This window comes from Idiotropiscis lumnitzeri, chromosome 14, assembly GCF_059441095.1.
Source record: "Idiotropiscis lumnitzeri isolate Australia: NSW breed Sydney's pygmy pipehorse chromosome 14, RoL_Ilum_1.0, whole genome shotgun sequence".
In the NCBI taxonomy this organism is placed as follows: domain Eukaryota; kingdom Metazoa; phylum Chordata; class Actinopteri; order Syngnathiformes; family Syngnathidae; genus Idiotropiscis; species Idiotropiscis lumnitzeri.
In genome coordinates, this window is record NC_142404.1 from 3054639 (window position 1) to 3078590 (window position 23952).

Genomic DNA, 23952 nt, shown 5'->3' on the forward strand with positions numbered 1-23952 from the left:
GATGTTGACATGTCAAAGCACATACTAAATGAGATGTTGCGCATTAACATGCTGTTGGGGATATGCCGAGTTGGACCCAAGTGCGAGTAGGAGACAGGGAGAGAGTTGAGATTAGATATAATGTTTTTTCAATGGTACAATAGCTATAATCAATCGCAAATCCAAAAGAAGGCAGGAGTTGGTGGAGTTCCAGAGTGGTGGAGTTCCGGAGTTCGTTAATCCCGTGACGAGTTGAGGGGTGACACAAGGGATCCTTGGCAGATGAGTCGGCCTTGCAATGGCGGGGTGAGAGAGGCTGGAGAAGGAGCGCTTCCTGAATTTTCTGGAGGTCCGCACTTTTCTTTCTGCTTGGCGGAACATATCAAAGAATTGGAATAGCTCTCGGAACCCCCTGTGTAATACAAGGCTTAGCGACTGGCAGTCTAAAATCATCATATTTACAATAGCCTCAGCAATCGCCTGCTTTCTGGAAGCACCACAGTTCATCACGGGAGTGTCCGCCACCGATTCTTCCGTCTCAGCATTGTGGAAGTGCTCCGATTTCTGGGAGCAAATCCTACATTTCAACTATAATAGAAAATAAAACTTAATAAAAATTAATATAAACAGATTCAAATATCACCCAGAAAGAAGTTAGAATGACCCAAAAGAAATATGATCAATAATATGAACAAGAACAGATACATAATTTCCCTTTGTAACAATAATAAACCCTCGCCAGGTGAACACCTTTAAAATCCTCAAGAAACATTGTTCCTTTTCTTCAATAGTGACACTGGTGTGTCTAACAGGAAATATTAAATTTTTTGCGAAGGACAGGAAGGACCATCCCCACCAGAATCCCTACATCCTGGGGCACTCTGCAACTGAAAAAGGGCCTTTGTCCTTTGTTCAAGAAGAGAACAAACTCGAACAGATTTTCATATGCATGCAATTTTGATGATCCCATACCTTATATATTCAAAAGGGGTTTCATGTTGTGTTTGTCTGTTCATGTTCTTCAATGCGCATTAACTGGATTAATTAATATGATAACTTTAATTTACAATGTGTCATTTTCTTCTGAATTCTTTGTGGTTGATTGATTGAACATTTGTTATGTTTCGAAGTTGTATTGTACGCAAAGTATAATTTTAAAATGTATTACCAAAGATGTCGCGTGATTAACTCCATAGTCCTTTTTTTATTTATTTCTGCAAAATAGTACTGGGTGGGTGTGTCCATGAGGATAACTCCTAGTGGTGGGAAAAAAAAGCGATATTGCAATAAATTGTTGCTAACTCTGTTGCAATAAATAATCGATAGCCTGGCAGCAAGTATCAATATTTTAAAACAACACACATAATGGATTTACCTCGTCGTCACCGTCCGTATTTAATCTCTCCTGTCCTGTCTGTGGGGGCGCTAATGCCACAAACGGTTCTAAACTTGCCGGGATTAGCGGCCGGTGAAGAGTGTGAAGAATTTACCATAGAAAAACAACTAATGCAAGAATGGCGGGAAACCCAGAAAAACAAAACAGAGACCCACCGGTGAGTTTCCACTCTAAAGTGTGGAGACGTTTTGGCTTTTTACGAGACAGGTGACGGGAGAACACTGGATAAAGAGTATCTGCAAGAACTGCTTTGCAAAGGTAAAATATAACATCATCACTACGAATCTGCAAAGTTGCCTCGTTCACTATCACGATGAACTACTCGCAGGTGATAAAAAAGGTGACCCAAGGCAGCCGACAATCACTACTGCTTTTAAAGCAAAGTTTCCCTTTGGTGTGCTCTTACGTCTGAGCATGTTGATCAGTTAGTGTTCCTCAAGAAGAAAATGCCTTGATGTGTCCACTGTGCGGTTTAACGTAAAGCACTTTATTGACAGTTGCTACTGATATTTTAGGTTCAGAAAGCAGTGCAGTGTCTTGGTTTACATAAAACATGTTATTAATGTTTGTGCACTTTAATGTGATCAGCTGTACTGGGACCTGTTATTGATGTCCATGCACTTTAATTTGTATAGCCGTAGCTACAGTGTTAAGACATGTATTGGCATTAAATAAATGCATAATTACAGATGTTTTCATTTTTATGGGCATTTTTTTCTTTTTCAGTCACATATCTCATGATATATCGGTGAAGAAATTTCAAACAATATATTGAATATTGTTGACATTGTGTATTGTGATATTATCGTTATCGCGGGCCACATATCGTCACAGTATCGAATTGTGAGTTACCCGTATCGTCCCACCCCTAATAACTCCCTCCTTCTCACATGAGCCTGCAGGAATGGCTTGACTCGAGCAACGCAGAGTATAAAGCTGGAACTACTTCCTGTTGTTCGTTCTTTTTTTTGCGCTCTCTTTTTTCGTGCTCTCTTTTGTACACTCTATTTTGTGCTCTTTTGGCCTCCTCTTTGTGCCCTCCTCTCTGCCATGGGGTCTCTGTTTCTCTCCTGACCATGTGCGTGCACAGCCAGGGACCTTTGTTCTGGTACATGCTGTTTTTCAAGAATCTTCCCACTATGAGCAGAGTTTAGTGCTCATGGGTCGCAGCACGGCGCCGTGGATCAAGAGACATCTGCTGCTCCTAAAGGCATGCTTACTGAGCACAACGAAACCGTTGGCTGCAGCAAACGCTCAGGACGCTGTCCAGTGCTCCTCCGCGGGAGGGCCTGAGACATCAAGCAGCTTAGTGCACTGCGCCCGCACTTCTGACCGTGCGATGCCAGACCGCTTTTTCATTTTTCCATTTTACCTCCAACAGTTCCTGACACCACCTGTGTTCACCACTCGGTCAGTGTCAGAAAGCGTGGCGTGGAGGTTGAGGAAGAGGAGGACCCAAAAAAACAGGGAAGCGAGGCAAGGGAAACTTAAGGGGAATTTAATCAAAAAAGAACATAAAAGTACAAAACAACTGGAAGCAACAAAAACGATGACATGACTTAACTAAATTTGTCGAGACAGGCAGGAAGGACGCAGACCTGGACACTGACAGGGATCTTTGACCAGGACAACTGACAAGGGCTACTGACATAGACAATGCACTGACAAGAACTCTACGAAAAACAGGGAACTAAATGCAAACAAATTGACGAGACAACAAGGGGCACCTGGACAAGACACAGAGGGTTGGAAGGACCTGATTGGTTAACACAAGGGCTTGGGTAAACGAACACAGGTGGACACAATAGACATGACGAGACAGAAGACGCCACAAGCTGAGCACTTTACCTATTTTGACGGTCTGTCCTCAACCTGGGCATCCTTTCATCATCGTCTCTCCGTCCTTATTCAAAAATGAGTTTCCGTCTTTACCTTTAAGCAACACCCACCCCACTCCCCCCCAAAAAATGAGAGAGGTGATGTGAGAAGTATATGACACAGCCAGCTTTCTGAACCAACTAGGAGCATCTCGTGGGTGGATTGAATTTTTACAACTGTTAAGTATCTCTACAGCCTTGATGACCCATTTTTCACTAACAAGCTCAGTTTTATTTGTTTTGATCAGGAAAATTAAATTAGTTATAATTTTATTTTTTGTCCATTAATTTTAAAGAAATTAGGAAACAAGTGAGGACTGAGTGATCACATGAGCGCACATTTGATGTGAATAAATCCAAACTATAGTGCAGAACACTTTTATACTTTCACAGGTTGAAGTGAACAAGGCTAGTAATGCACGTTTGCATTTTGATGGCGATCGGTTGCTGTTTTAGACGACAGAACTGACAATTCGAGCATTATTACCTCGCTTGCCTCCCTGCTGTGACGTAAACGCTGAGATGGAAAAATACAACAAGTGGAGCGCCAAAAGGGGGCGTGCCAATTTGTCGGAAACCTCATCACAAAAACAAAAAAAAAAAACTTAAATCACTACAAAGTCTTTTGTGGGGGAGCATTTTGGTGCTGATGTCATTTTTACACGCAAACCTGTCGTATCCGCCAAGAAGTCGGCACATTGGCCAAGAAAACAACCGAAGAACAAGCCACAAAAGCCAACGGAGATGCCATCTGCTCTAGACCTTCTGCGCATGCATGAGAACTAGTACCCCTCCATGCCATCTGTGGCGATAGTCAATGCTTAGCCTTTGGCGATGATGTTGAATAACGGAGGTCTTTCGTGAATGAGAGTGATTACTTTGTCTTTGCAGTCTTCTGTCCAGGCAGCTATTATTTCCATAGAGGAGATGTGAAAATTAGCAAAGTTAATATAGTTCTTGAGAAATAGCCTTAATTTTAAACATTTTTCCGCTTTAGTCACTTCTGGTTCGTTTCCAGTGCACTGATTCGCGAGCTAACAGCCAATCATAGTGCTGATTGAACCGGACAGCCCGACCCAATTGTACATGTTGAATTGGCCGAACACGCCCCCCAGGGACCCCAATAATGGCTCCGACTTTGACCGTCACAACCCACCTGTTATCTGGGTTTGGTCATGTGATGTTTGCAAGCTGAGCCCTTAGGCGCCGTCGAGCAATGTGGCCAAATGGCCGCCCTCTGAGATGGATTTTTCTGCTGAATTCATATTCCGCAAACGCAATATTTGGCAGAAAAAAAGAAGATAGTTCTAGTAGTTTCAAAAAGGTATTTATGACCCTATGATTTATGATCCCTATGATTTACGACCCCCAATAAAAGTGTTTATGACCCCAATAAAAGGTGTTTATGACCCCAATAAAAGGTGTTAATGACCCTATGATTTATGACCCCTATGATTTACGACGTCCGGGTAACGTCATGGCCTTTCACAAGGCCAGGTGCGTCATAACACCGCCCATTACCTGGTATGTCATAACCCCTCCCATTTCCTGTCACTTCATGTACGGTTGCCATCTTGGTTTGTAGTTCTCAGCATCCGCCATGTTGTTTTGTAGTCATCTGTGGTCGTCATGTTGGATTGTAGTCCATGTTGATAAGAAATAGCATCCGGCTAGGTTAGATATAGCATGTAGCTATGCTAAGATATAGCATGCTGTTAGGCTAAGATATAGCACCTAGGCTAAGATATAGCATGTAGCTATGCTAAGATATAGCACCTAGGCTAAGATTTAGCATCCAGCTAGGCTAAGATATAGCACAGAGTTTAAGATTTAGCATACAGCTAGGCTAAGATATAGCACAGAGTTTAAGATATTGCATGCAGCTAGGTTAAGACCTTTGTACCGACATTTGCAAATCATTAATGCATTGTTATTACTTTTCAATGGGGGTCTGAAATAATCATATATCATATAATCGTTGAACCAATAAATTCTGACGGGTTATTAAACAAACCATATAAAAACAGAAGGAAAGTAAACATACTTACCTTTGTGAAACATGTCTATATTTGGACATCCGGGTGGCAAAGCATCCCCTTCCTTTGCTGAAACAAGTCTCGACATGTTACCAACCACACGGCAAAGAATTCCTTTGTAGAAACAGGCCTCGGCATGTTACCAACGATACAAGCCAGGACATGTACCCCTTGGGTCTCCTATATTTGGGCAGCCGGACTACGTCATTTAACCCTCCCCCTGTCTCAAACCAGTATAAGTAAAGCCCAAACCAAGCTCCAGACAGACAAGCCAATTTTTTCCAGCTGAAGAGCCATACCTACAACTCATGAAAATGAAGATGCTCAGAACAAGACGCCTCCTGGCCCTGAACACCAACACCCCGAGAAGGGTGTCACCCATCAGGGTACCTGAACGGATCGAAAACAACATTGCAGAACTCTCTTCAGGTAAACGATGCAACTATTTATGAGTTATATTCCTATAAATATTTAATAAAAGTATCTTTGTATTGCAGATAGCGGTATGGACGAACCTACATTCGACCATGATCAGACTACGGTTGAAAAAGTTGTTGATGTAGAGACCGTTACAACTTCAGACAGGAGCCGTGCTGACACCCCTACAAATGTAGGCGAGGACCAGGTCACAAACGCACCTGCATCGGCAAATGAACACGAGCCCATGCGAATTGATGATGTCAATGATGAACCCAGAAAAACGTTGGTTTTCGCGTCAAACAATTGTTCACAATTGAGCATACCCGGTGATTTGCGCGTCATGGTGAATGATATAAACGCTTCGACATCAGATCATAACACACCATGCCAAACACATGACGATGATGATGATGATGATCCATTCAAGGCGATACGACAAATTGAGGATTTTATAGATTTTTTCAATCCGTTAGAAGAGGCTTTAAGCCGCTTAACACACCCATCTCAAAACACTGACATGACATGTGACTCACAACCTGATGATGTCACAAACTTACCTGCCACGCCAAATGAACACGAGCCCATGCAAATTGATGATGATGATGATGATTTCACAGACACACCTGCCACGTCAGACGATGCAACAAACGCGACTGCATCACCAAATGAACACGTACCCATGCAAACTGATGATTTCACAAACGTACCATCCACATCAAACGGTCATATGCAATCGCAACACGCTGGTTTAAACAACCGGTCGTCAGCTGCAAGGTGGCTTTTACGTCACCCTCCCCTCCAATTCAAGTTCTGATGGTTATATAGACAATACGATAGCGGAGTACAGAGTGAATCTGGCCCATCACATAGCTCTCGAAGGGAACTGGGAAGTGGCGTTGAGTGAAATATCATATCCCCATACATGGTTCAACGTTCCTGAAGACCATTCAACTTTTGAATATGTGGACACATGGGAAAAAGGGGCCCCGGCTGAAGGTAGTTTGATACCTCGATACCTTGACGAAAGCAAATTCACCATCAAAACTTTGACCCTGCCGGCGGGTTACTACGATAATATTGTAAAAATCGGAAACGATGTGGATGCTCTCCTCAAAAAAATCCATCCGGAAAACAAAGTCATATATACACCATTAAAGGGGAGATTTTTCTGGTCCGGGATTGGTCGTTTCAGGATACGATTCCAAGCGCCATTAGCTTACATTTTTGGGGCATCCCCCGATGAATGGATTAGCTGCGGACCACAGTGGACAGCGACCCATCATCCCGCGGATATAAAAGCGGGCATGTACCATCTATATGTTTATACAGACGTGGTGTATCATCAGGCAGTGGGTGACGCTTTTGCTCCTGAGAACTATACCTATCGAGGACAGTCACGGAAACATTGTGTTTAAAGCCTTTAACCCTCTTTATTACATGCCAGTCAGTAGAAGGCATATTGAAGATATAAGAATCGAAATCAAGACGGATCAGAATCAACCCGTTGAATTTACACACGGGAAAGTTATCGTCACTCTACACTTTAGACCCAGATAGAAAAAATGGTGGTGTTGGAGACGCATCCTGATCTTTACCGTTTTGTCGACTATTACGAAAACCAGGCGGGCGGCTCGTTATCCGGTTTTCACGGATTACCTGTCCAATACGGCCGGGGCTTGGGATCAATCTTTGCCAAATTATTTCGTTTTGTGAGTCCATTAATCAGAAGAGGGTTCAGCGTCGCCAGACCTCACCTGCAAACGGCTGCTAAAAACATTGCAACGGATGTAGCAGTTCGGGTGTTAGAACGAATACACCGTAAGGCGGAGCCTCAAGAAGGTTCGGGATTAATGGTTCTAGCACGAAGACCTGCAAAAAGCCCCGTCGGTCAGCGGTTGAGAGCACCTAAAAAACGCAAACACACATCCAAGAAGAAATCAGTCACGAAAAGGAGACGATGGAGAAACAACAAAGACATTTTCTCTTAAGAAATATTGACCAACGTTTTTCTTTTCATCATGGCTCTTTTACACCACAAGTCCGCAGAGTGCACCCTAACGGAACTCGACTTGTTTACCCCACCCATGACACAACTATCGATCGAACAAAGTCAATATGTGGAAATGTTACCTATCTCAGATCTCACCGATGATGGTCCAGTGGAGTTTTTCGTGTCTGGAGAAGGATCCAAATATCTCGACCTGTCAGACACCCTGCTTCAACTGCATCTGAAAGTGCTCAACAGAGATGGTAGCAATTTGCCGCATGATGAACGGGTCGGCATCATTAATTATCCTTTGAATACAATATTCTCACAAGTGGACGTGACGTTGGGCGACAGGTTGATCTCACAATCTAGCGCAACCCATCCATACAGAGCTATGATAGAGACATTGTTAAACTTTTCAGAAGCCTCTCTAAAAAGCCAATTCACAGCGGCTATGTTTTACAAAGATACACCAGGACATATGGATTCAACAGCCTTAACGGGGGATGCTGTTAACAAAGGTTTGATACGCAGATCGGAATTTGTGACGGGTTCCCGACCATTCACCGTGATAGGACCTCTACACACCGACATATTCTTTTGTGAGAGACATCTTCTCAATAACGTGGATCTACGAGTAAAACTCATCAAAGCCAACGACCAATTTTGTTTTATGAGTCCTCCCGATATGAACTATCATCTGAAAATCATGGGAGCATCCCTCTTTGTGAAAAGAGTCGCCGTCTCACCAGCCATCTCTATCGATCATGCTGCGGCACTCAACAAAGAAAATGCTTTATACCCGTTATCAAGAATTAATGTGAAAACTTATTCTATCCCCCAACATTCCAGAACATGTCAACAAGACAACCTTTTCCTCGGCCATACACCTCATTATGTGGTGTTAGGGCTTGTCAACCACAACGCCTTTGTGGCCAGAAAAGATTTGAATCCATTTAATTTTTCGCATCATAATTAGGAGTATTTAGCGCTATGCCAAGAAGGAAGACAGATTCCAGCCAAAGCCTTCCAACCCCAATTTAATGCGGGAAACGCTGTTCGAGAGTTTCATAACTTGTTTACAGCGACAGGAAGACATTTGAAAGATTTACCTCTCTGCATCAACCGCGAGGATTTTTCAGGCGGATACGCGCTCTATGTTTTTAATTTAAACCCCAATGATAACTCGGGAGCTCTTGCACCTCCAACGGAAGTTTGAGGTTAGAGATGAGATTCAGAGTCCCTCTCCCACACACAACCACCCTTATCGTGTACGCCTGCTACGATTCCATCCTGGAAATTAATTCAAAGCGACAAGTCTTAGTGGATTATTACTGATGAACGGGAGAGAGCTGGAGAAACTCATGAAACGTCGACAAGGACGTTTATTTGGAGGCGTTTACGCTTCGGATGAAATAAATTCGCTGCAACCTACCCCACCAATCTTCTACATCGTCAACACACATCCTCGCAACCTACCTGGAGAGCATTGGCTAGCTCTAACGCTGGAAAAAGATGGAACGAGTACTTTTTTTGATGCTTTTGGATTTCCCCCGGAATTTCAATATTATCCGCAAACCATAAACTCATTTTTGAAAAAACATTCCCGCCGTATTTTGTACCATAACAGACGGCTACAACACGAACTGTCAATCACCTGTGGTCAACATTGCGTCTATTATTTTGCGGGTTGAGTTATCAGGATGTGTTAGCATGCTACAAGGATGATGTGTTACAGAATGACGCCATGGTGTCTACCTTTGTTAAACATTATCAGACGTGTGTAGAAAAACCATGTATCGGACAGGCGGCGTGTTCTTTTCACAAATTTAAAACGTGTCATTGTCTGTCATCATTTCAAATTGTTATTATTGAATAAAACATGTGTAAAAAAACATACAAACATTATCGATTTTTCATTGACACCTATGAGGGTGAATAACCCAACCACTTTACAGAAGCAGGTCTTCTTTTTCTACTCATCTTCTTCCTAATGGATGTCCTCTTCTCAATAACACCGTCATCAGAGCTTAACGATCCTCGGAGTTTCAATCTTCCGAACTCATCGCGGGCGTGGGGGTTGACGATGGTGGTTTCAGGAATATTGAGTTCGTATAGAGTGTGCAGAAACTCCTTCCAGCCTCTGGGTGTTCGAGTCGCGATGTTTTTGCCCGTCACAGTAATCTGTCTGAGTAAATCGGTCATATGGGACCCTTTTATCGGTTTATCTTGATACATAAATTCGTGACGAGGGGTCCAACTTCTATGAGCGTCCTTGAGTTTTCTCAAAACATAGTTGGCGTTTTTCCGATGAGTCGGAACGTTTTGCAGGATATCGAACCAGGACTCTGGTTTCATCCCCCACCTTTTTGTCTTGCACTTCGACAACCGAGTTCTTTGAAGGGTTCAAAACCTCTGTTGTTAGCGGTAGGGCCATTGCCAGGGGCCGTTCTTCCTTTTCTCCTTGTTTGAGAAGTGTTAAATAACGATGCAGTAAAGACTGATACTTTGTTATTTTTTCATGCGGGTTAACGATCGATCTTCTAAAATGGCTTTCATCTTCACATCCAAAGCCTGTTCAGCCGTCTGTCTGATGGTAGGTTCGGGTTTTTTCAGTCGTTCCAGTTGTTGAGGCGATAGAAGAAACATCTTCTGGGTTGCTTTCAAACTCATGATGGTTAGTTTTTGTTGATTAATCCTTCTAAAAGATTACCTAGGAGGGGTACAACAGTCCCCAGCAGAGGAAGAATAAATCCACCCCTTTGAGTCAAAGCGGCGCGTTTTTTCTTCAGGCTCGTTTTTTTATGGGCCAATAGTCTAATAATTTTCTTTTGTTTTTCTAATTTCTTAAACTGTGCAGGTGACAGGGGTATATGGCCTTTCAACAGATTGAAAGCAATCTCGCACAATAACTTGATCAAAGAGGCCGGACCCTTGGTCAGAATGTCTTTACGCTTCTTGGTCGAGGCTTTAAACAGGGTCTTGAGGAGCGGAGCGTTTGTTTTTAAAAGCTTAGACATGTTAGCTTTTGGGGATGTAGACGGTAGGCCACTGATCCGGAAGTACACCCGTCCTCAAACGATATTGTTCTGGACATGAAGGATTTAAATCCACCAATAAATACCCATGAGCGTCTTTGGTAGCATCTTCAAAACTTTCTAAAAAGTATTTTTTCTTCGCAGGGAATATCTGATTAGCCAAAATACTGGTTTGTAATTTATCCCGAGGATTTTTGAACAACACCATGTAGTTACTATTCAGACTAATAGTACAACTATATTTACCCTGGTGGAATACATTCTGAGTTAACAACATGACACTCATATTTCTATGATGTCTATATTGGGTAAAGATTCTCACCACTCCCGGGAGCTCCGAGGCTTGGAAAATCAGATCGTCAAGGATGATCAGATGAGTCTGATGTAACGGAAACAGGTTTTCGTCCTCAAAAGACTCCGGGAGACCTTTTATGAATTTTATGTTTTTAATCAGCTTTTGTAATTGGTTGTACATGGGTTGATACGATGTATAAATCCACACAATGTTATCAGGTACAGCGCTCATAACATGATGACAGTCTTCCAAAACACGTTTCACAAAATATGTTTTCCCACAATCACTAGGCCCCGAGATCAAACACGAAAAAGGCACTTGTAGACGTGAATCGAATTCAACCTGTGATAATTCCATTTTCTCTAATAACCAAACGGGACACTGCGGCCGTCTGGCAAAAGCCTTCGTTTGTCATAGACCACCCTAAACCTTTTGACGAATGAGGTGTTTCTGACGCGAAACCCCTTTTTGTCGCGAACCATGCTGTGTTGTGGGGTTTCAAGTGTGTGTGCGTTGGTCTCGTTCCCCTGTGTTGTGTGACCTATGTAACCCTCCACTAAGTCTTTGATGCTGTCAAAGTTGATGTTTTGAACGCTTTCGTACGTCTGTGTGATGCCTTTGACTTTCATCACCGTTTTTTTAGTCTCTCTGGTTTGATAGGCATAGCTTTTGGGACCTGCTGAGACAAATTCTTGAATGCTGTCACCGTCCAATTCATCGGTCAGATCACAGAGATATTGTCCTCATTTTAGAGGCGTTTCCCCATCTTTGACAATGTAGATGAGGCTGTCTATCTCTGTGTATAGAACCCTCTCTTGTAATTGCTCCAAAAATCTGTACATGAACAATCTCGCATGTGCTGTTGTCAAGCAAGCCACAAAGATGTTTGAGGTTTTGGAGGGTCGTGAAAGGATGTTCTTTTTGCTGCTGTATTGAATCATAGCGGTGTCGGTGCTGATGAAACCAAAGTATTCGATCTCGTACAAACCCGAAAACATGATTTTGAAAAAATCTTCGGGTTTGTTGGTCAGTTTTGTCTGTCTTAAATTATCTCTCTGTCCATATTTTCCCCAGAGAGAATTTAGACAAAGTTTAGAAACCTGTCTCTTACCAGGAGTCACTTTGATGCGTTCAGGATCCAGCCGGATACCTTGGTGTGTCATGTAATCATTGATGTATCTGTCCCTCCCCTCCTGATCAGTGACGTTGGATGGATAGCCAGAGGCTTCCTGCTTCCCCTTGAGGAAGGTGTTCATGTAAGCTTTAAAGATGTCGTTGGTCACTGATTCGAAATGCCACACCTCCACAATTTCAACCAATCTGTATCCAAGGTCAAGAGCCTTGTTGAACTCAATGGTCACCCAAACACCCAGCAGAGCTCTGCTCTCATCATCATGGTGACACGATGAGGTCTGTTTGTTGATTTCAGCGCATGTTCTACAAAGAGGGAATGTTAGTTTACCTTTAGCTGTTTTGTAAGGTAACAAAGGCAGCAGGAGACCTCGTGGTGGGTAGACTTTGGCTTTGATCAGTCCAAAATATTTGTGGGGATTGTCAAAGTCTTTGCGGATAATGATCGGGTGACCGAGAGGGTAGGCACAGTTGCTGTTGACAAAAGGATACAGAGAGGTGACATCGACGTAGAACACTCGTTCGTTTGGAGAGGCCGTGTATCTCAACGTAAACACGCTGGTTCTACCCCCGAAAAGAGCCTGACGGGGGGCGAGGGGTTCAGGATGTTGATAAGTGAGCAGGAACTCTATCACACCCGGGTGTGTTTTTTTCATGTTGACCCAATCATGCTCTTTCATCACCGTGAGACGTACGCTCGGGTCCGATCTCAAAGTATCGAGTTTCTTTTGGGTGATGTCAAACAATTCTTGAAAGGTTTGTTTTGTCAAAGGGAAGCGCTCGCTCGGTGTAAAACAGTCGGGGCAACCGTGGTAAAAACAGCCTAGAAATTCAAAGACATGTTTTATACCGTCTATTTCGGCATAGCCGTCCACGGTGTAACAGCCGAGCTGTTTTTCACCGCCGTTCAGAGCGTGCTGTATCGGCAGTTTTTGACTGTGTATGATCCACTCCAAATACTGGATGGAAGCGTGTGAGAAGGCTTTATATTGACGCCTGTAATCATCGGGTGATGCTATAGCCAATGTGCTAGGTTGTAGGTAATCCGTACGGAAAACACCCATGCAGGCTGACGCTATAGTGACAAAATTGAACGGATCAACGCCTGTCTCGTTTAGAAACTCGTTTCTAAATTTTGTGCAACCCTCGGCTAGAATGTCAACATCGTTTTTGCAGTACATCATCGCTTCCTTCCTGAAATCAAAGGTTCCCTGACACTCTTTTTTATACCATTCAAGGAATTTGGCGCTGTTAGCCGCCGACATGCGGTCTACCCCATATTCAGTGGTTCTAGGGTAGGGGCCCACGTAGTCGAGATTTTCCAGCTTGCTAAAGCGATGAGGAAAATAGCCTTTACATTGATCGTCAAAACCTAAAGTTTTAGGCATCGCGCTCAGAGGCATGGGTAAAAATGACAAAGAGTCGATGAATCGGAGACAATTTGACTCTAGTCTGAGGCATAAGATTTTACTGCCTGTCAAAATGACTTCGGGCGTGAGACCCATGGTGATCATCGCTGTTGCAATGAGCTGGGAATCAAACGATCGGGCGTTATGGGCTATAAGAGTGGTGCCTTTGTAACGCGGATTTCTGAAATGATTGATAAGTTTTATGGCACATTCAGGTCCCACCCATTGATGCTCTTCCCCTTGGAGCGATTTTGTACAGACCATAAAGGGTTTGTGCGTCTTTTCAGGATCCTCATAGGTTTCAAAATCATAGAAGACGATTTTATCCCGAGGGTCTTGTTTTGCGAGTGGTTGGATATAACATTGATGACGATCCTTAGTCACATCAACATCTTTCAAGGCTGTTTTACATGAGGAGCATTTAACAATTAAACAGTCATGTTTTCCCGCCTGCACATTCTTGGCCTTGTAGTAGGTAAAACCACAATCGGGGCATTTTTTGTATCTGTCACAAGCGCTGCCGATTTTCTTAACAGCTATTTTGTGTTTGGCATAGCAGACGTCATTTAGACATGTTTTGTTACAACCCTTACAAAGGATGTGCTTTGAAGGGCGGCTTTTGCAGACGGGGTCCGCGCAAACATCACAATGGCCGGGACATTTGTGTTGATTCATGTCGTTGTGTCCCTTGTAACAATAACAACAAAAATAGCTATAGCCTAACAGACCCGCTGGATTTTTCACACCGCAAAAGTGTTGGTTCTGTAAAAGCAGCACCAAGACATTTGTAGATTTGGGGTAATCTGTCTCGAAGCGAAGAAACGGCCCATACTCTCCTTCTTTTCTGTATAGAACCATAATTTTACGCCCCAAAAACGTCTCGAATTTATGGATATCATTAAACCCGACTGGTGTCATTTCATCCAAACCCACAGCTCTTTGATACTCGAGCGCTTGGCGATTGACCTCTTGCGCCGTGAGTGAATTATCCATTAAGAGAGCTAGCGAGCTAGCAAAACACAGTTGTGTACCGCGTAGATTGACCGGTACCTGCAAATGCTTTCTTTTTTTTAGCAAGTATTTCACGATCCAGAAGATCCCCTATTTTGCGTTTTTCTCCCATCCCACCTCGGTTATCATTCACAATTTGGACGACAAACTCGAGATGCCCATCAAACAGGACTTATGCGTTAGATTGTACAAGGCGATCAAGCAGATTTTGAACAGCGTTTGTACACACTTCCGGGTCGTTTGGCATGCGAACAGCCTCGTGTTGGTTTACATTTTCCCCCACCACCTCCAATTGAATCATATCCCCTGGATATACGATCGATCTCGCAAGATGTAGCTGCTCATTTATCGTGCCCATGATAGCTGTGTAAAATGCAGGAAAATCAGTGTTATCATCGGGCTCTGGTATGTTTAACGGGGCCCTTAGTTCTGTATAATTGAAACGATCTCGTATGATCACTCGATGTCCCCCTCTCTGTCCGACTGAAGCAGCTGACGACCGGTTGTTTAAACCAGCGTGTTGCGATTGCATATGACCGTATGATGTGGATGGTACGTTTGTGAAATCATCAGTTTGCATGGGTACGTGTTCATTTGGTGATGCAGTCGCGTTTGTTGCATCGTCTGACGTGGCAGGTGTGTCTGTGAAATCATCATCATCATCATCAATTTGCATGGGCTCGTGTTCATTTGGCGTGGCAGGTAAGTTTGTGACATCATCAGGTTGTGAGTCACATGTCATGTCAGTGTTTTGAGATGGGTGTGTTAAGCGGCTTAAAGCCTCTTCTAACGGATTGAAAAAATCTATAAAATCCTCAATTTGTCGTATCGCCTTGAATGGATCATCATCATCGTCATGTGTTTGGCATGGTGTGTTATGATCTGATGTCGAAGCGTTTATATCATTCACCATGACGCGCAAATCACCGGGTATGCTCAATTGTGAACAATTGTTTGACGCCAAAACCAAAGTTTTTCTGGGTTCATCATTGACATCATCAATTCGCATGGGCTCGTGTTCATTTGGCGTGGCAGGTGCGTTTGTGACATCATTTGCCGATGCAGGTGCGTTTGTGACCTGGTCCTCGCCTACATTTGTAGGGGTGTCAGCACGGCTCCTGTCTGAAGTTGTAACGGTCTCTACATCGACAACATTTTCAACCGTAGTCTGATCATGGTCGAATGTAGGTTCGTCCATACCGCTATCTGCAATACAAAGATACTTTTATTAAATATTATATAGATTTATAGAAATATAACTCATAAATAGTTGCATCGTTTACCTGACGAGAGTTCTGCAATGTTGTTTTCGATCCGTTCAGGTACCCTGATGGGTGACACCCTTCTCGGGGTGTTGGTGTTCAGGGCCAGGAGGCGTCTTGTTCTGAGCATCTTCATTTTCATGAGGTGTAGGTATGGCTCTTCAGCTGGAAAAAATTGGCTTGTCTGTCTGGAGCTTGGTTTGGGCTTTACTTATACTGGTTTGAGACAGGGGGAGGGTTAAATGACGTAGTCCGGCTGCCCAAATATAGGAGGCCCAAGGGGTACATGTCCTGGCTTGTATCGTTGGTAACATGCCGAGGCCTGTTCTACAAAGGAATTCTTTGCCGTGTGGTTGGTAACATGTCAAGACTTGTTTCAGCAAAGGAAGGGGATGCTTTGCCACCCGGATGTCCAAATATAGACACGTTTCACAAAGGTAAGTATGTTTACTTTCCTTCTGTTTTTATATGGTTTGTTTAATAACCCGTCAGAATTTATTGGTTCAATGATTATATGATATATGATTATTTCAGACCCCCATTGAAAAGTAATAACAATGCATTAATGATTTGCAAATGTCGGTACAAAGGTCTTAACCTAGCTGCATGCTATTTCTTAACCCAGCTGGATGCAATATCTTAAACTCTGTGCTAAATCTTAGCCTAGGTGCTATATCTTAGCATAGCTACATGCTATATCTTAGCCTAGGTGCTATATCTTAGCCTAACAGCATGCTATATCTTAGCATAGCTACATGCTATATCTAACCTAGCCGGATGCTATTTCTTATAAACATGGACTACAATCCAACATGACGACCACAGATGACTACAAAACAACATGGCGGATGCTGAGAATTACAAACCAAGATGGCAACCGTACATGACATACCAGGAAATGGCCGGTGTTATGACGCACCTGGCCTTGGGAAAGGCCATGACGTTACCCGGACGTCGTAAATCATAGGGGTCATAAATCATGGGGTCATTAACACCTTTTATTGGGGTCATAAACACCTTTTATTGGGGTCATAGACACTTTTATTGGGGGTCGTAAATCATAGGGGTCATAAATACCTTTTTGACACTACTAGAACTATCTTCTTTTTTTGCAGAATATCGTGTCTACACTCGTGCAGGTGCATAGAACATATTGTAACAAAATTGTTTTACTTGACTATCTTTAACATGCTGGATGATGATGTTTGGTGTTCATATCACTGGTGTCCGGCTAATTCTTGCACCAAAAATCATCACTTTTCAGGACACCCCCAAGACAGCTTGTTTATTAAACCATTAATCTTACATTGTCAAAGAGCGCAAGCCATTTTCAACTCTTAGATTGGATTGAAAACATTTTAAATTTACCAAACTGTGACGTTTCGATGAAATGCCAGCGATATGTTGGATGCGAGAATACTGCATGACATGTCGACAAACTAGAAAATATCCTGGGTATTGATATACTTGACGTTGACATGCTTGATTACATGTTGGATGACGTGCTGGTTGTCACATTAGACATTGACATTCTGGAATTTGACCTGCTGAATGAAAGAAAGAGACACATTATACTGTATAAAATTGTGGGATTAAATGTTGGATTTTGTTATGATGGGCCCTGGAATGCTGGATTATATGTTGGAATTTGACATTCTTTATGGAATCTTGGCTGTTGATATGCTCTGAATTGATTTGAGTGTGGACATGCTGTATGAGAACTGTTAATTTAGGAGTCATTCCCATTGTGTGGCAGGAACCAACTGCATCTACAGCGGGCGCAGCTGCAACAGGCGCTGTTAGATATCCAGGGTGGCGTGGACTTCGCCAACAGGCTGCTGAGCTGTGGCTCGGATGCCAAAATCCTCAGCGCTAAGGGCGTGACACTGAGGAGGCTGAGCGGCCTGGTGGAGAGCAGCTATGATGACCAGCTTGCTACGCTCATCCCCGATGACGGCAGCGGTATCCGCTTTGATCCTCAGGGGCTGGCGGGTGAGGTGAGCGGCTTCCCAGTGGTCGGCCTGATCCATTGCAAGGCCCTGGACCCCAAAAAGTGCACTATAGATGGAGAAGGTGAGAAGTCATGAACTGACATTTACAGTGGCGGCTAATTCATCGGTTGGACATCAATCTGTGCTTCCATCTGTATACCTTGACATCGTAACTCAGCTGTAAAGGGTTGCGCTTTGGAGTCCTGCTGCAGAAAAAATGTAAAAATGATAAGTAGTTGTTGGAGGGATGCTTGTGTTCCTGTCTAATGTTGTGCTGCCCTTGAGCAAGGAACCATCCCAAGACCCCTTTTGCTCTGACATCTGCCTGCACGCTTGCATGTGAATTATCTGGTCTAGTGTTTGTAACCCAAAATTACGCAACAGTTAGAGTTTGAATCTCCCCTTGAGTGATAATAATCAGTATAATAAATTACTTTTTTTTTTTTATTGTAAAAATGACCTGATCCTACCCATCACCATGCCCACAGGCCTCCATAAGGCCAGTGAGGGCCAGCAAGCTCACTTCACCCTGGTTTGCAGAGACTCTGCCGGGGACCAGATGGCACGTGGTGGGGATCACGTCCTGGTCAGCATCGTCCACAGGGAGAAGACAAACTGGTGAGAACATGTGGACTATCCATTCATCCATACATACGTCTATCCATACACAGGTGCTAGGACACTTGTGTGTGGCAGAAGCCGAGTGACTACCGCTGACCAGAACTGAAATGATGAGGAAAAACTTGTGTTTGGGATTTGCTGGCAACTAGTCCAGAGTGTACCCTTCCCATTGTTCAACATCAGCTGGGATAGGCTCCCACTTTCCCACGACTCACAACCTAAAGAATGACTGATAGGTATAACACTGTAGCAAATTGTTGGATGGATTTATTTAGATCAAATCAAACACATTCCCAAATTTTGGACTCCCAATGGGGAGAACAAGTACCAAGCAAAAATGAAAAAAAAATAATGTACTGGCATCCTCAAAAGATCAAAGTATGATGCTCAATTTGTTCGGATGCCAATCACTCACATTTACATGTTATGTGGAGATTGTTATGATATCCTGTGAGCTGTATTAAATAATGTTATAGTTCATGTTGGTTTTGACGTATGTGCCATTTTGTTAAAGGAACTATGCTTTTTTCAGCGTCGTGGAAAGCTCAGTGGTGGACAATAAAGACGGCTCCTACAAAGTTTCATACACGCCGGACGACGCTGGAACGTACTCTGTGTGGGTTTGTGTCAAAGCTCAACATGTAAAGGTACAATATGGACTAATGTGACTTACTTAAACTATACCTAATGTGTGTACTGTATGTTTTGTATAAAGAAAAAAGTACTGGCATACTGTACTTAAACAGGTGAGGAGGGGTAATCCTTTAGACTAGAAAATGAATTGACCTTAAACGCTTCCCTGAGAAATTTGTCGAAAAAGAGAAAGTGAGAGAGAGAGAGTTGCTGTTCTACGAAATCCTCCTTTGTCCAAATTCATATTTTTTCACAAATATATTCTAATGGACCATCCCCACTTCTTCTGTTAATTTCACACAATATGAATAAAAATAGCTTGAAAACAAATATATTGGTGGTCTTCAACACAACTTATGAGAAATTTAGCTAACTCCATCTATTTCCTAGTTCTGTGGAGGCTGTGTGGCGTAATTTTCACTTGTATTCAACATCTGGATGTTTTTTTAGACAATAAGTGAAACTAATAAAGTTAGATCCATTTAAGTTGATTTATGTTAAAATTGATCGCTGTAATGCCTCTTTGCGGAACGGTTAAAGTGTCTCAAACAAGCTGGTGGTGATAGGAAACAGAAGCTAACACTGATATAAAAGTAACAAATAAACTATATTAAATAAAGAAACAAAGTAAAGTAAAACAGCTCTGAAAACAAAAATGAAGACCAGCACAGGAAAATGAACTGCAATTATTTGAAAAATAAACGAGAAAAGCAAACGTCTCTCAATGACCACTGCGATATGGAGGTACGTCTCAGTTGCATATAATATCTGCAGGTTTTAGTTGGCTCATTGTTTTATTTATTGCATCGCTCATGGCTGCCAGGATGGCCGAGTGGTCTAAGGCGCCGCGTTCAGGACCCAGTCTCCCCAGGAGGCCTGGGTTCGAATCTCGAATTTCCCCATTGTGGGACTAATAAAGGGAATATTATTATTATTATTATTAAGACCTTTAAGAATGCGTTTTTTAATATGACACAGGGCAGGCATTTGCTTTTGTGACGTATAAAACTAATTTTGCATAGTGGGGGTTCGGTATTTTAGTTGCACTATTTTCATCAATGGCAGCGTAAAATAAATGCAATATTTTTTAGCATATTAAAATAGTGATTCAATTTATTTTTGGGTTAGTATTGTGATGAATGAGTGAGCAATGGTATATGTCAGCCATATAAGGTATACGACAACTTGAAAAAAGTGATATATGGGAACACAAGAAATCTGTCATCTTTTTGATTTCCTGAAAAGTTGTCATTTTGATAGTACAAGAATGCTGCCCAACAGCAAAAATATGGAAAAGAGTTTTGCGAAGCTTTTAGAAGGAAAATGTAAAAAATGGGATCGTTCTGCAGCATCACAGCCAGAACGCCAACCAAACATCTTGGCGCCGCTTAGACTTCATAGAGCAACTTGTGTCCTGTCTTGTAGGGTTCTCCGTTTGTTTTGAATGTGTCAAAGAAGCTGAGGCATCACACTGGAATGTTCCACTGCTGCTCCTTCTGCTCCAGTGGAGGAGCCAAGGAAGCTCGCTGCGGCTGTCCCGGAACTATGCCCGGTACGAGGAGTGGAGAACCTAACGTTACACTAATCATGTCGCACTCAACACCATTGACTATTTTTGATGACACAAATTAGCTTAATATTGGTGTTTGTGTCATGGTGGAGTCGGAAATGGTGCGAGTTGTTTTAATGGAAATCATAAATAAGTACAGTTGTAGCACTACAAACTTGAATGTGAGTCACTTGCAATATAGGGAAGTAGGTCGATATTACAGACCACTTTTGCAACCACCGTGGCTCGTGAATTGTTTGTGACCAGTTTAGTGTGTATGCTGCCTCTCACTCAAAGTCAATAGGGATAGACTCCAACTCTCATGACCCAAATGAGGATTGGTGGTATATAAAATGATGGGGTAATAAAATATATCTTGTACTTTAACTTTTGGGGAAAAAGTGTGTCAAAACTTCTGATTGGCAGTGTTTTTTCTTTTTTTTCCTACTTGTGTAGGTTCTTAATAAGAACCTACAGATATTAATTACATAGAGCAGGTAACATTTCCTCCATCTAAGGATATAAAATTTGAACACATCAGGTGTCTACAGGTGATCAATGTTTCATCCTTTGCACCTGATGACTGTTTGTTTGTGTGTGCAGGTGGATTTCAAGGGTGCGGTCACAGCCACAAGGGTCATCCCGGAAAGCCGCACTGGTCATGTTGTGGCAGCACCACGGAGCACTCGGAGTGTTTACCCACCAGTGTGATCAAAGCTGTTGCTGCGGGCAAACACTTACGCACCGTTGAGCTCTGAGGTTGGATGATGTGGTCGATGACGGGCCGAGAGTCTGTCTGCTTGACTGAGTTGTCAGTAAGCCATCTCCACATGGCGTGAAACATTCTCCAGCTGTTACTTTAAGTTCCGTAATTATATACCAACACTGCTTTTGAACTTGAAATAACACAACATTCAGTAAAATACATGTGCCAATGAATTAATAAAAAAAATAACATTACTGTTGCAAACTGAAAAATACTCATTTTGTATTTAGTAAATTCACAGAGTGGGTGAGCCATCAATCAGTGGGAAAGCCTTAATTCGTACAATTACATTTTAACCATTGTTTCAGACTGGCGTCTGAGATAATTATTTTTTTTTTTCCTCATAAATGACTGAAATACATAGCGAGGCAATACATACATCATAAGCTGCCACGTTTTAACAAAACACATGGTTAATTACTGTGCTATTACTATTTCCTCTTTAATTATTGATTTAAAAACACTGTATATTGTCTGTTAAAAAATCATGCAATATTTTAGAATTTATTCTATGTTTCTTCCTACTGATGACACTCATATATTTGATGCAATGCTTACAGTTTACGAGCTCCCGTTCTTTGCCCTAGCGTGATTACAGTTTCATGTTTTTTAAGACAAATATACTAGAACTACGAGCAATTATCTCCAATGCTGTTATTAAACACTGTACAATCATACAATATGCACATGTTTGAAATGGAAATTATATATTCTGTATATTTTAATAAACAAAGTGTGTGGCTCATGCATTATGTTGATATTACTATTACTGATGTAAAAAAAATACACATTTGTTTCGGTCATACACGTGTGTTGGCAAATTCCCTTTCTAAATGAATCAAGCGTTTGTTCCTTGTTATACCACCAGGTGGCAAGAGAGATTTTTTTTTACGACTGAGCTAATGCTCATGTTCCTCCGTTGCTGACATTTACTGGGACCCCTACTGATACAAACGAAACTAGCCAGTCATCTCTCCTTGTCAATAATTTTATAAAAATGTATTTATAAGAATACACTTCACTCGCATAAGATGTGAACGTTTCCATTGTGAATAGCTTATGGAATCCAGCTGGACTTTGCACACTGTATGTGCAGATTCTTAAAAAATGCAGAAGAGGTGTTGTGGGCATAAGATTAGATAATTACCTTGAACAAGAAGTTTTGAAAATGTTCAAAATTCACTTTGTGACCATTAAAACTATTACCAAAAGTCTTTGTGATTGCGACCTTGAACAAACCCTGATGAAAAATCAACATCCTTAACCCTCACAAAACCTTTGCTGCACAGTCAGATACGGGTTTAACTCGCATAGCCAGAAAACAGGCCATGTGTGACCAATTTGGTCACAGCACGAGCCCGAGGAAAAACATGTTACCGTTTAATTAATCAGACATTGTCTACATTATCAACATGTAATTGTTTTACTCAACTTCTTTAGGTTGTCTGTTGAAGATTAGATCAGCTCATTGCGCATTGTGTACTGTACGTCAAAGCACTTGCTTGTGTTTATCAACATATCAACTCAATGCAAAAGAATAACGAAATACGAAATTAATCTGATGACACTTTTTTAATATGACCCGACCAAAAATGTACATTTTTAATTTATTTAACATTTTACATTATCATACCTCATTCCGCTCTCCAAGGGCGCAAGTTAAATAGTGTAAACTGTCAGCTCGCTTGCCTCAGCTTGGGACACACATTGCGATTCGGAGCTACAGACAATGCAAAATAACTAGATGAATCACGCTGTTAAATCTTTCCTAATACAAATTAAACAAATGAATACTCTATACCTAGTGTGCTAATAAACAACTGGTTTTGACCACTCCTCTGGCAACATACGAGTACACAACCCCAAGTGTAGCAAACCAGCAGAGCTGGAAACTTGACCCTTTTTGCCGGTCAGTCCCCCGATCTCTGTATCATTCCGGCCTCGACCCTGTCCCCCGATCTCTGTATCATTCCGGCCTCGACCCTCCGGCCTTATTCATAAAAATAGTTGGCCCCCGTTTCAGCCCAGGACGGACTGCCCAGCTCTGCAAACCTGGTGTCAGTACTTGATTTGATCGGCTTGCCAGATGTGGTCGGAAGTATTTCGCCTTGTGTTTGTATGTTATTTAGATCACAAAAAGTGAAAACCCAACGTTTATTTTGCCATCTTTGCTTGCCACTACAATTGGTAAAATTTGCTTGTCCTGCATTCATAACAAGAACAATAAAGTCATTAGAGCTTTGTTTAAAAGGGAAGTCACTACAGTTCCATTTGTAATTTCATTCTGTAATAAATATGTGGAACACATTTACTGGAAAAAGGTCTGGCTGTTACCCAATCTTTATCTGTTGTCCAAAAAAGATAAAGAAATCTCATTTAATGTAATTCATGGCTTCTACCCCTCTAATGGCCACATTGTTAAAAGATTTTAAAAAAAGAAAAGAAATTGATGTTTAGTGCCCCTTCTGTTCTGTGGATGCCGAAACAGTGACTCGTTTATTTTGGATATGACCCATTGTTCAACGATTTTGGTCTGATATTTGTAATTTTA

General features: G+C 42.1%; 1 protein-coding gene across 1 annotated transcript in view; it reads left to right on the plus strand.

The window, feature by feature from the left end:
- The window catches only part of trim45 (tripartite motif containing 45), a 30378-nt gene extending 8225 nt beyond the window's left edge, over positions 1-22153 (plus strand). The window contains exons 4-8 of the mRNA XM_088315768.1: positions 17598-17914; positions 18321-18450; positions 18986-19100; positions 20512-20638; positions 21239-22153. Of these exons, the coding sequence (XP_088171894.1) occupies positions 17598-17914; positions 18321-18450; positions 18986-19100; positions 20512-20638; positions 21239-21393 (844 nt within the window). The 3' untranslated portion in view covers positions 21394-22153. The remainder of the gene's footprint in view (positions 1-17597; positions 17915-18320; positions 18451-18985; positions 19101-20511; positions 20639-21238) is intronic.
- The last annotated feature ends 1799 nt before the right edge of the window (positions 22154-23952 follow it).